This window comes from Durio zibethinus, unplaced genomic scaffold (assembly GCF_047325235.1).
Source record: "Durio zibethinus cultivar Kanyao isolate XHJ-2024 unplaced genomic scaffold, ASM4732523v1 HiC_scaffold_328, whole genome shotgun sequence".
NCBI lineage: Eukaryota > Viridiplantae > Streptophyta > Magnoliopsida > Malvales > Malvaceae > Durio > Durio zibethinus.
In genome coordinates, this window is record NW_028322951.1 from 30,001 (window position 1) to 42,500 (window position 12,500).

The window sequence follows — 12,500 nt, forward strand, 5'->3', positions numbered from 1 at the left end:
TTTCGTGACCGTTTGAAAAAAGTGTCCCCATTTCAGACACTTTAACGGCTACTGGCAGCAAACCTGTAAAATCTCAAACGCTCTTTAAGGGGGTGTGAGTTCTCAGAGGTTTGATGAGGGATAGGGGGCCAACACAAGGGCCAAGTACCAGCACCCATCGCACGTCATGTGCGCACACCCCCCCGGCCCCCCTCCCAATCGCCGGAACCCCAATGCCGCCGGTCAGGTTCTCCGGCGGTACTCCGGCGATGCTCCGGCGATGCTGTCCCGAGTGAAAAAAATGCGGCACCAGCACATGCTGGAGCCAAGCATGGGCACCGTGGCTCAAAATCGAACTTCGGCCAAGGCCTCGACCATCAATGGCACATGATGACGCATGGTGATGGCACATGCATCGACCATCATCGGCATAGGCTGCCCTTCGGTACGGGCACTTGCCTCGACCGCCATCGGCACAAGCTGGGCCCTGGTGTGGGTTGTTGCCTCGATCACCAGCGGCACATGCTGAGCCTTGGTGCGGGCGGTTGCCTCGAGCACCATCGGCAGACCCTGGGCCCTGGTGCGGCCGGTTGCCCCGATAACCATCGGCACACGCTGCGCCCTCGAGCGGCCGGTTGCCTCGATCACCATCGGCAAAAGCTGGGCCCTGGTGCGGGCGCTTGCCTCGACCACCATCGGCACACGCTGGGCACTGCCATCGGCACACGCTGGGCCCTGGTGCGGGCGCTTGCCTCGATCACCATCGGCACACGCTGGGCCCTGGTACGGGCGCTTGCCTCGACCACCATCGGCACACGCTCGGCCCTGGTGCGGTCGGTTGCCTCGAGCACCATCGGCACACGCTGGGCCCTGGTGCGGGCGCTTGCCTCGACCACCATCGGCACACGCTGGGCCCTGGTGCGGGCGCTTGCCTCGACCACCATCGGCACACGCTGGGCCCTGGTGCGGCAGGTTGCCTCGAGCACCATCGGCACACGCTGGGCCCTGGTGCGGTCGGTTGCCTCGACCACCATCGGCACACGCTGGGCCCTGGTGCGGGCGCTTGCCTCGACCACCATCGGCACACGCTCCGCCCTGGTGCGGCAGGTTGCCTCGAGCACCATCGGCACACGCTGGGCCCTGGTGCGGGCGGTTGCCTCGACCACCATCGGCACACGCTGGGCCCTGGTGCGGCAGCTTGCCTCGAGCACCATCGGCACACGCTCGGCCCTGGTGCGGTCGGTTGCCTCGACCACCATCGGCACACGCTGGGCCCTGGTGCGGCAGGTTGCCTCGACCACCATCGGCAGCCTCGACCACCATCGGCACACGCTGGGCCCTGGTGCGGGCGGTTGCCTCGACCACCATCGGCACACGCTCCGCCCTGGTGCGGTCGGTTGCCTCGAGCACCATCGGCACACGCTGGGCCCTGGTGCGGCAGGTTGCCTCGACCACCATCGGCACACGCTGGGCCCCGGTGCGGGCGGTTGCCTCGACCACCATCGGCACACGCTGGGCCCCGGTGCGGGCGGTTGCCTCGACCACCATCGGCACACGCTGGGCCCCGGTGCGGGCGCTTGCCTCGACCACCATCGGCACACGCTCGCCCTGGTGCGGCAGGTTGCCTCGACCACCATCGGCACACGCTGGGCCCTGGTGCGGGCGCTTGCCTCGAGCACCATCGGCACACGCTCGCCCTGGTGCGGTCGGTTGCCTCGAGCACCATCGGCACACGCTGGGCCCTGGTGCGGCAGGTTGCCTCGACCACCATCGGCACACGCTGGGCCCTGGTGCGGGCGCTTGCCTCGACCACCATCGGCACACGCTCGGCCCTGGTGCGGTCGGTTGCCTCGAGCACCATCGGCACACGCTGGGCCCTGGTGCGGCAGGTTGCCTCGACCACCATCGGCACACGCTGGGCCCTGGTGCGGGCGGTTGCCTCGACCACCATCGGCACACGCTGGGCCCTGGTGCGGGCGCTTGCCTCGAGCACCATCCGCACACGCTGGGCCCTGGTGCGGCAGGTTGCCTCGAGCACCATCGGCACACGCTGGGCCCTGGTGCGGGAGCTTGCCTCGAGCGCCATCGGCACACGCTGGGCCCTGGTGCGGCAGGTTGCCTCGAGCACCATCGGCACACGCTGGGCCCTGGTGCGGTCGGTTGCCTCGAGCGCCATCGGCACACGCTGGGCGCTGGTGCGGGCGCTTGCCTCGACCAGCATCGGCACACGCTGGGCCCTGGTGCGGCAGGTTGCCTCGATCACCATCGGCACACGCTGGGCCCTGGTGCGACAGGTTGCCTCGAGCACCATTGGCACACTATCGGCCCTGGTGCGGGCGGTTGCCTCGACCACCGTCGGCACACGCTGGGCCCTGGTGCGGGTGTCACGGGTCGAGACTCAAGCTCCGAACCCGCGCGGCTCCGGGACCCGGGCATTCACCCTTCCGGCGTCCCAGATCAGCCTTCCGCCACGGTTCACACCCTTGTGAGGTATTGTCCGCTCTGGCCCCCTGGCCTCACGGTTTTGTCCTACAAAAGGCGCCTCACAAGGCGGAGATGGTGTGAACCCTTTTATACCCCAGGGACCCTCCTATTATGTTCGATGTGGGATTCAGGACTCCCCCTTAGGTCCGTGACATTCTCCCGCACCCAACCTCGTGACGCCCTCGTCACGGAGGCCGGCCACCCTGCCTACCTCCCTCGAGGCGCTCGGCGTGGATCGAACGGTTTAGGGCTGGCTCTGATACCACTTGTCACGGGTCGAGACTCAAGCTCCGAACCCGCGCGGCTCCGGGACCCGGGCATGCACCCTTCCGGCGTCCCAGATCAGCCTGACCGCCACGGTTCACACCCTTGTGAGGTATTGTCCGCTCTAATGTCACGGACCTAAGGGGGAGTCCTGAATCCCACATCGAACATAATAGGAAGGTCCCTGGGGTATAAAAGGGTTCACACCATCTCCGCCTTGTGAGGCGCCTTTTGTAGGACAAAACCGTGAGGCCAAGGGGGCCAGAGCGGACAATACCTCACAAAGGTGTGAACCGTGGCGAAAGGCTGATCTGGGACGCCGGAAGGGTGAATGCCCGGGTCCCGGAGCCGCGCGGGTTCGGAGCTTGAGTCTCGACCCGTGACAAGTGGTATCAGAGCCAGCCCTAAACCGTTCGATCCACGCCGAGCGCCTCGAGGAAGGTAGGCAGGGTGGCCGGCCTCCGTGACGAGGGCGTCACGAGGTTGGGTGCGGGAGAATGTCACGGACCTAAGGGGGAGTCCTGAATCCCACATCGAACATAATAGGAAGGTCCCTGGGGTATAAAAGGGTTCACACCATCTCCGCCTTGTGAGGCGCCTTTTGTAGGACAAAACCGTGAGGCCAAGGGGGCCAGAGCGGACAATACCTCACAAAGGTGTGAACCGTGGCGAAAGGCTGATCTGGGACGCCGGAAGGGTGAATGCCCGGGTCCCGGAGCCGCGCGGGTTCGGAGCTTGAGTCTCGACCCGTGACAAGATACCACTTGTCACGGGTCGAGACTCAAGCTCCGAACCCGCGCGGCTCCGGGACCCGGGCATTCACCCTTCCGGCGTCCCAGATCAGCCTTCCGCCACGGTTCACACCCTTGTGAGGTATTGTCCGCTCTGGCCCCCCCTGGCCTCACGGTTTTGTCCTACAAAAGGCGCCTCACAAGGCGGAGATGGTGTGAACCCTTTTATACCCCAGTGACCTTCCTATTATGTTCGATGTGGGATTCAGGACTCCCCCTTGGGTCCGTGACATTCTCCCGCACCCAACCTCGTGACGCCCTCGTCACGGAGGCCGGCCACCCTGCCTACCTCCCTCGAGGCGCTCGGCGTGAATCGAACGGTTTAGGGCTGGCTCTGATACCACTTGTCACGGGTCGAGACTCAAGCTCCGAACCCGCGCGGCTCCGGGACCCGGGCATTCACCCTTCCGGCGTCCCAGATCAGCCTTCCGCCACGGTTCACACCCTTGTGAGGTATTGTCCGCTCTGGCCCCCTTGGCCTCACGGTTTTGTCCTACAAAAGGCGCCTCACAAGGCAGAGATGGTGTGAACCCTTTTATACCCCAGGGACCTTCCTATTATGTTCGATGTGGGATTCAGGACTCCCCCTTAGGTCCGTGACATTCTCCCGCACCCAACCTCGTGACGCCCTCGTCACGGAGGCCGGCCACCCTGCCTACCTCCCTCGAGGCGCTCGGCGTGGATCGAACGGTTTAGGGCTGGCTCTGATACCACTTGTCACGGGTCGAGACTCAAGCTCCGAACCCGCGCGGCTCCGGGACCCGGGCATTCACCCTTCCGGCGTCCCAGATCAGCCTTCCGCCACGGTTCACACCCTTGTGAGGTATTGTCCGCTCTGGCCCCCACTGTCACGGGCTCCGACCTTAGACTCAGAATCCGTGCGGCCTTAGGCTTGGAATCTCGTCCTTGATGCCTAAGTCAGCCTAAAACACAAGCGTGCGGGCACTAGAACAAAGGGAAGGGCTGATTACGCAAGTTAAAGAGAAACAGGACAGGAAAACAGAATTCTGGAAATGCTCTTGTATTCACTGAAACAGAAGTGTTTGATGATATACAAATGAGGGTGGAGCAGCCCTCTATTTATAGTTGAGGCTCCAGCTACAACTTAATGGCAAATCCCTAAAATAAAGGCTACAATCATGGGATCACATTTAATCAAGATGCTGGTTCCTGATTTTCAGGGTCAACCAAATCTGCCAGGATGCTGATGCTGATCCTGCCTGGTTCCAGAAGCTTCCCTTGCGTATCCAGCACCTCGGGCCCTTCTGGATGTGGTGCGGGCAGCCCAAATGCCAGGCCTTGGTCTCATGAGTTGGCCTGCAAGATGGGCGGGCGTTTGGAGCTCATTTGATAGGCTTTGCGCACTGATACCCGCCAGCACGCCTGGTCTGCGGGCCTTAGCTGCTGGCTCGCCTGCTGGTCTGGCTGATGTGCCTGGCGCGCCCGCCCAGGGCGTGACATTCTCCCCCACCTGATTGCGCAACGCCCTCGTTGCGTCTTCTGCATGGTACTGCCTGATCTGGTCCCCGAACTGCCATAAGTCCTCTGCTGGTTCCCAGCTCGCCTCACTGTCTGGAAGTCCCTTCCAGCGCACCAAGTACTCATGTCTTGGTTGATAGTTCTTCCGTCTCACTTCCCGGTCAGCCATAATGCTGTGGACCTCCTTCTCATATGAGGCCCTTGCTCCCAACGGTGCACGCTTTGACTCTGCCCGTCCTGGATCTCCCTCATCCTCATGGAACGGCTTGAGCATGCTCACATGGAACACCGGGTGTACCCTCGGCTTGGGTGGCATATCCAGCTTGTAGGCAACCTTGCCTACTCTCTTGACTACTCGAAAAGGTCCCTCATACCTCCGGACTAGGCCTTTGTGCAGCCCCCTGTGGCGCACAATGGGATGCAGCTTCACCAACACCAAGTCTCCAACCTGGAACTGCACATCCCGCCTCTTCTGGTCTGCCCACTTCTTCGACCTCTTGGCCGCCTTGTGTAGACAAACTCTAGCCAAGTCAGCTTGCTCCTGCCATGCCTTGGCAAACTTGTATGCTGCTGGATTCGGCCCTGTATAACCTGCAGCAATCGAACCGGGTGTTAGTGGTTGTTGCCCTGTCACAACCTCAAATGGGCTCTGGTTCGTTGCCTCGCTCCTTTGCAAGTTGTAGGAAAACTGCGCAATATCCAGTAGCTTTGGCCAGTCCCTTTGTGTGGCACTCACATAGTGCCTGAGGTAGACCTCCAGTAGTCCATTCACACGTTCTGTCTGCCCATCGGTCTGCGGATGCATGCTGGTGGAAAAGTTCAAGTCTGACCCCAACAGCTTGAACAACTCAGTCCAGAACCTGCCCGTGAAACGCCCGTCCCGATCACTAACAATGGTCCTCGGCACTCCCCAGTACTTCACCATGTTCTTCAGGAACAATCGAGCTGCCTCCTCGGCTGGGCACTCCTTGGTTGCTGGAATGAAGATTCCATATTTGGAAAACCTGTCCACCACTACCATGATGCTTCCAAACCCCTCTGTCTTGGGTAGACCGACTATAAAGTCCAGAGAAACACTCTCCCACGGTCGCTCTGGCACTGGCAATGGCTCCAAGAGACCCCCTGGTTTCTTGAGCTCCACCTTGTCCTGTTGGCACACAAGACAAGTCTTCACATAGGCCTCCACATCGTCCCTCATGTGCGGCCAGTAGTACCGGTCCTCGATCAGCGCCAAGGTGCGGCTCACTCCTGGGTGTCCAGCCCACCTTGAATCATGACACTCTTGCAAAACTTCCTTGCGGAGCTTCCCGTGCTGCGGCACAAACAGTCTACTGCCCCTGGTGTACAGCAACCCATCCTGCAACCAAAACCGCCTAGTCTTACCTTGCTGGGCGTACTCCATCAGAGCCTTGGCTGTAGGATCATGCGCAAGTCCCTCCTTGATGCGCGGCACCAGTGACCCCTCTGGTTGGCTAATGGCAGCAAGGTTAGCCTTCCTGCTCAGGGCGTCTGCCACTAGGTTCGCCCGTCCTGGCTTGTACTCCATCTGGAAATCAAATTCTGCAAGAAAATCTTGCCATCTCGCCTGCTTGGGGGACAGCTTCTTCTGCGTCTGGAAGTAGCTGGTCGCCACATTGTCCGTTCTCACCACGAACCTCGACCCCAACAGGTAATGGCGCCAAGTGCGCAAGCAGTGCACCACTGCAGTCATCTCCTTCTCTTGGACCGTGTACTTGCGTTCAGTCTCGTTCAGCTTCCTGCTCTCAAACGCGACTGGACGTCCCTCTTGCATCAACACGCCCCCTATGGCAAAGTCTGATGCATCCGTATGCACCTCATACGGTTTGGCATGGTCTGGCAAGGCCAAGACTGGCTCCTCGGTCACAGCCCGCTTCAACCTGTCAAAGGCTTCCTGGCACCCTGCGCTCCACTCCCATGCTCTCCCTTTCTTGAGCAAGTCAGTCAATGGCGTGGCTATTGCTGAGTGACCCTTGATGAAGCGCCTGTAGTAGTTAACCAGCCCAAGGAACGATCTCAACTCAGTGACCTTGGCTGGCGGTTGCCACTCCAGGATGGCATCTATCTTGCCTTCATCCATGCGTATCCTGCCACCTCCCACTATGTGGCCAAGGAATGGGATCTCCTGCTGGGCGAATGAGCACTTCTCCCTCTTGACAAACAGCTTGTGCGCCCGCAACACCTCGAACACCTGTCTCAAGTGGTCTACATGCTCTCCCAAAGTCTGGCTGTAGATCACAATGTCATCCAAATAAACCACAACAAACCGATCAAGGAATGACTGAAGTACCTTGTTCATAAGGGTGCAGAATGTTGCTGGGGCATTCGTGAGTCCGAAAGGCATCACCAAGAACTCATACGAACCATACCGAGTGACACATGCTGTCTTTTGCTCATCTCCCTCTGCGATCCTGACTTGATAATAGCCTGACCTCAAATCCAGCTTGGTGAACCACCTTGCGCTCCCAAGTTGATCGAACAAGTCCGCAATGAGTGGGATGGGGTACTTGTTCTTGATGGTCAGCTTGTTCAAAGCCCGGTAGTCTATGCACAGCCGCAACGACCCATCATGCTTGCGCTGGAATAGAACCGGTGCACCATAGGGTGCTTTCGATGGCCTGATGAAGCCAGCATCAACTAACTCCTTGAGCTGCTTCCTCAACTCCTCCAACTCTGGTGGAGACATTCGGTAAGGGGCTCTGGCTGGTGGCTTGGCCTCGGACACCAGCTCGATCTTGTGGTCCACCTCCCTCTTAGGTGGTAGCTTGCTAGGCAGCTTTGCGGGCATCACATCACTAAAGGTCTTCAGCACCTTTAGCACCTCCAAGGGTGACTCGGTCTCCTTCTCCCTTGGCTCATCATATTTCAGGGCTGCCAAGAAGGTGTCTTCTTGTCTGCTTACCGCCTTGGCAAATTGGATGGCTGACACCACCCGTGACCCAACTCCAGACCCTCTCCTCAATGGTACTAGGCATTGGCACCGTGCATCCAAGATGCAAACACAATCGGCAAAAGGCACAAGGAGGGCGTTAATCCGAACAAGGAAATCCAACCCAATCACAAACTCATAGTCGTCAAGGGGTATTACCTCAATGGTCTCCTTGCCTTTCCAATCTCCAAGCTGCAACTCCACTCCCCGTGCTACTCCAATGGCTGGAACTTCCTTGGAGTTCACCGTCTTAATGGTACCAGTCCCTTTCTGTACCTTTAGTCCGAGCTTCCGGGCTCCATCACCTGAAATGAAAAGATGTGAGGCACCTGTGTCCACCAGTGCGCTCACCTTCTGACCCGCAACCATCAAATCCGCAAACATCAAGCCCTTTGGCTTGCGGCTCCCCTTACTCTGGACAGCATTGAGCACCAACGACCCAAGCTTTGCTGCCCCTGACTCTGGCTCCTCGTCAGACTCCCTGTCTACAGCAGCCAGCTTGCCCTTCTGCGGGCAATTGCGTGCTATGTGGCTCCCTCCACATAGGTAACATGCTAGTGGCTCTCGGTCCCCCTTTGCTTTCCACTTGCCTGCTGATGGCTTCCTCTCGCCATCCTTGGTTGAACGGTCTCGGTCTCCATCCTTGGACTCCCGGTCACGGTCCTTCCCATTGGACTGCTTCTTCCGGTCCCTATCGTCCCTGCCCTTACCCTTGGGCTTGGTAGACTCGAACTTGTTCAGAGGCTTGAACTCTATCAATGCCTCGGCAGTGGTCATGGCTTTAGCCAAGTCATGAACTCCCCTCCTTTGTAGCTCATGCTTCACCCACGGCTTCAGCCCATCCATGAAAGCAAAGAATGCGTCCTTCTCGCCTAGATCCGAGATCTGTAGCATCAGTTCAGAGAATTTTTGAACATACTCTCTTATGTTCCCTTGCTGGCTCAACCTGCGCAACTTTGCCCGTGCCTCATCATCGGCATACTCCGGGTAAAATTGTTCTCTGAACTCTTTTTGGAACTCTGCCCAGGTTCCAATCTTGGCGTTCCCACGCCTGACATCATCACACCTGCGCCTCCACCACAATAAGGCTACATCAGTGAGATACATAGCAGCGGTGCTTACCTTTATCGCCTCGTCTTGCATGCCCATGGCCTGGAAGTACTGCTCCATACCCCAAAGGTAGTTGTCTACTTCTTTGGCCGCCCTAGTCCCCTTAAACTCCTTAGGCTTGGGGACATCCAATCTGGATCTGGACACTCCAGCAAACATGCCATTCCCAATGGCAGTCTTGCAAGTAACGAGCTCACTGGTAAGCTCCTCCATCCGCTGGCGCATGGCCTCCATGCCATGGCGCATGGCCTCCATGCCATCTCGCAAAGTCAGAACTTCCGCCTCCAAGGATTCATTCTTTCGGGTGATCTCATCCAGGCCATTGTTGAGAGCAGCTGCTAGCTCACTTTGGATCTCCTCCCCCATGGAGTCTAGCGATGCAATGTGAGTTTCTACTTCCTCCAGTTTCTCCCCCATGTCGCCTATGGTCACCTCCACCTTGGCCAGCCTACCGTCCATGGTAGACCAGATATCTCTAGAACAAGCTTTCTTGCCTCTTCCTCGCCCATGCTCCTGGGCCTCTGGTTGTTGGCTAGCAACGTCGCTTTGGGATGCCATCTCCTCAATCACGATCTAACCTGCACAACACAAACACGCAGAATCGAACTCGCTCTGATACCACTTGTCACGGGTCGAGACTCAAGCTCCGAACCCGCGCGGCTCCGGGACCCGGGCATTCACCCTTCCGGCGTCCCAGATCAGCCTTCCGCCACGGTTCACACCCTTGTGAGGTATTGTCCGCTCTGGCCCCCTGGCCTCACGGTTTTGTCCTACAAAAGGCGCCTCACAAGGCGGAGATGGTGTGAACCCTTTTATACCCCAGGGACCCTCCTATTATGTTCGATGTGGGATTCAGGACTCCCCCTTAGGTCCGTGACACGGGCGCTTGCCTCGAGCACCATCGGCACACGCTGGGCCCTGGTACGGGCGGTTGCCTCGAGCACCATCGGCACACGCTGGGCCCTGGTGGGTTTAGGCACATCTTCAAATTTCTGCCGTGCCAATGCCATTTTTATGGCTTGTAAATTCATACAATGGTCCCCTAAGCCTTCACGTGAAGTTTCGTTGGAAGATGACTCGTTTTCTATTTTTCATGATTTTCGAAACTTTTTGCGGTTCGGGATTTTTTAAAATTTTTTTATAAGGATTTTTGGCCCCAAATTTTGTAGGCATGATCCTTCTATTTTTGTTGGCATGCACAAAAAAATTCAGCTAAAAACTCGAAGTAGAGAAGATTTTGTGACCGTTTGAAAAAAGTGTCCCCATTTCAGACACTTTAACGGCTACTGGTAGCAAACCTGTAAAATCTCAAATGCTCTTTAAGGGGGTGTGAATTCTCAGAGGTTTGATGAGGGATAGGGGGCCAACACAAGGCCAAGTACCAGCACCCATCGCACATCATGTGCGCACACCCCCCCGGCCCCCCTCCCAATCGCCGGAACCCCAATGCCGCCGGTCAGGTTCTCCGGCGGTACTCCGGCGATGCTCCGGCGATGCTGTCCCGAGTGAAAAAAATGCGGCACCAGCACATGCTGGAGCCAAGCATGGGCACCGTGGCTCAAAATCGAACTTCGGCCAAGGCCTCGACCATCAATGGCACATGATGGCGCATGGTGATGGCACATGCATCGACCATCATCGGCATAGGCTGCCCTTCGGTACGGGCACTTGCCTCGACCGCCATCGGCACAAGCTGGGCCCTGGTGTGGGTTGTTGCCTCGATCACAATCGGCACATGCTGAGCCTTGGTGCGGGCGGTTGCCTCGAGCACCATCGGCAGACCCTGGGCCCTGGTGCGGCCGGTTGCCCCGATAACCATCGGCACACGCTGGGCCCTGGGGCGGGCGCTTGCCCCCAGCACCATCGGCACACGCTGGGCCCTGGGGCGGGCGCTTGCCCCCAGCACCATCGGCACACGCTGGGCCCTGGGGCGGGCGCTTGCCCCCAGCACCATCGGCACACGCTGGGCCCTGGTGCGGGCGGTTCCCTCGACCACCATCGGCACACGTTGGGCCCTGGTCCGGGCGGTTACCCCCAGCACCATCGGCACACGCTGGGCCCTGGTGCGGGCGCTTGCCCCCAGCACCATCGGCACACGCTGGGCCCTGGTGCGGGCGGTTGCCCCCAGCACCATCGGCACACGCAGGGCCCTGGTGCGGGCGGTTGCCCCGAACACCATCGGCACAAGCCGGCCCTTGGTGCGGGCTCCTGGCTCGACCACCATCGGCACACGCTGGGCCCTGGTGCGGGCGGTTGCCTCGAACACCATCGGCACACGCCGGCCCTTGGTGCGGGCGGTTGCCTCGACCACCATCGGCACACGCTCGGCCTTGGTGAGGGCGCTTGCCTCGACCACCATCGGCACACGCTGGGCCCTGGTGCGGGCGCTTGCCTCGACCACCATCGGCACACGCTCGGCCTTGGTGCGGGCGCTTGCCTCGACCACCATCGGCACACGCTGGGCCCTGGTGCGGGCGGTTGCCTCGACCACCACCGGCACACGCTCGGCCTTGGTGAGGGCGCTTGCCTCGACCACCATCGGCACACGCTGGGCCCTGGTGCGGGCGCTTGCCTCGACCACCATCGGCACACGCTCGGCCTTGGTGCGGGCGGTTGCCTCGACCACCATCGGCACACGCTGGGCCCTGGTGCTGGCGGTTGCCTCGACCACCATCGGCACACGCTGGGCCCTGGTGCGGGCGGTTGCCTCGAACACCATCGGCACAAGCCGGCCCTTGGTGCGGGCGGTTGCCTCGAGCACCATCGGCACACGCTGGGCCCTGGTGCGGGCGGTTGCCTCGACCACCATCGGCACACGCTGGGCCCTGGTGCGGACGGTTGCCTCGAGCACCATGGGCACACGCTGGCCCTTGGTGCGGGCTCTTGCCTCGACCACCATCAGCAGAAGATGGCCCCTACGTCGAACACCATCGATACATGCCGGGCCTTGGTGTGGGCACATGCCTCGAGCTGGTGCGGGCGGTTGCCTCGACCACCATCGGCTCACGTTGGCCCTTGTTGCGGGCACATGCCTCGACCACCATCGGCACCTGCGCACCCTCGGTGTGGGATTTGCTTGTTTGGAAAAAGTGTCCCCGTTTCAGACATTTTAACGTCTACTGGTAGCATATCTGTAAAATCTCTAATGCTCTTTAGGGGGTGGTGGTCCGGCACCCCCTCTCCCCCCCCCACGGGGGGAGTAGGTGTGCGCGATGGGCCTCCCATTGCGTGCACCCCGGCCAACGTCCCTCGAACGAAATACAGGGCGTGCATGCCTTCCGGCGATTTTTGTCCGGCGACTGGTTGCTCCGGTGACCGGCAGGCGCCCATGGCCTCGATCGGTTGGCTTGCATGCAAAAAAAGGGAGCCGAGCTCCAGCCCGTGCACGCGGCGGATGCTGCCCTAGACCCCAGACCAAGTCCCTGAATCGGGCAACGGCTCCCTGG

At 60.0% G+C, this 12,500-nt stretch overlaps 1 protein-coding gene across 1 annotated transcript; it reads left to right on the forward strand.

The window, feature by feature from the left end:
* The first annotated feature begins 2,357 nt into the window (after positions 1-2,357).
* On the forward strand, positions 2,358-4,373 carry LOC149508479 (uncharacterized). The gene is made up of 2 exons (XM_089757819.1): positions 2,358-2,839; positions 3,601-4,373. The coding sequence occupies exons 1-2, from the start codon at positions 2,582-2,584 to the stop codon at positions 4,045-4,047; spliced, it is 705 nt and encodes a 234-aa protein (XP_089613945.1). The 5' UTR covers positions 2,358-2,581; the 3' UTR covers positions 4,048-4,373.
* Positions 4,374-12,500: the final 8,127 nt, after the last annotated feature.

Coding starts and splice junctions, on each gene's coding strand:
- LOC149508479 (XM_089757819.1), top strand. CDS start 2,582: ATGTGGGATTCAGGACTCCCCCTTAGGTCCGTGACATTCTCCCGCACC. Junction 2,840..3,600: donor ACGGTTCACACCCTTGTGAG/GTATTGTCCGCT, acceptor CACCCTTGTGAG/GTATTGTCCGCTCTGGCCCC.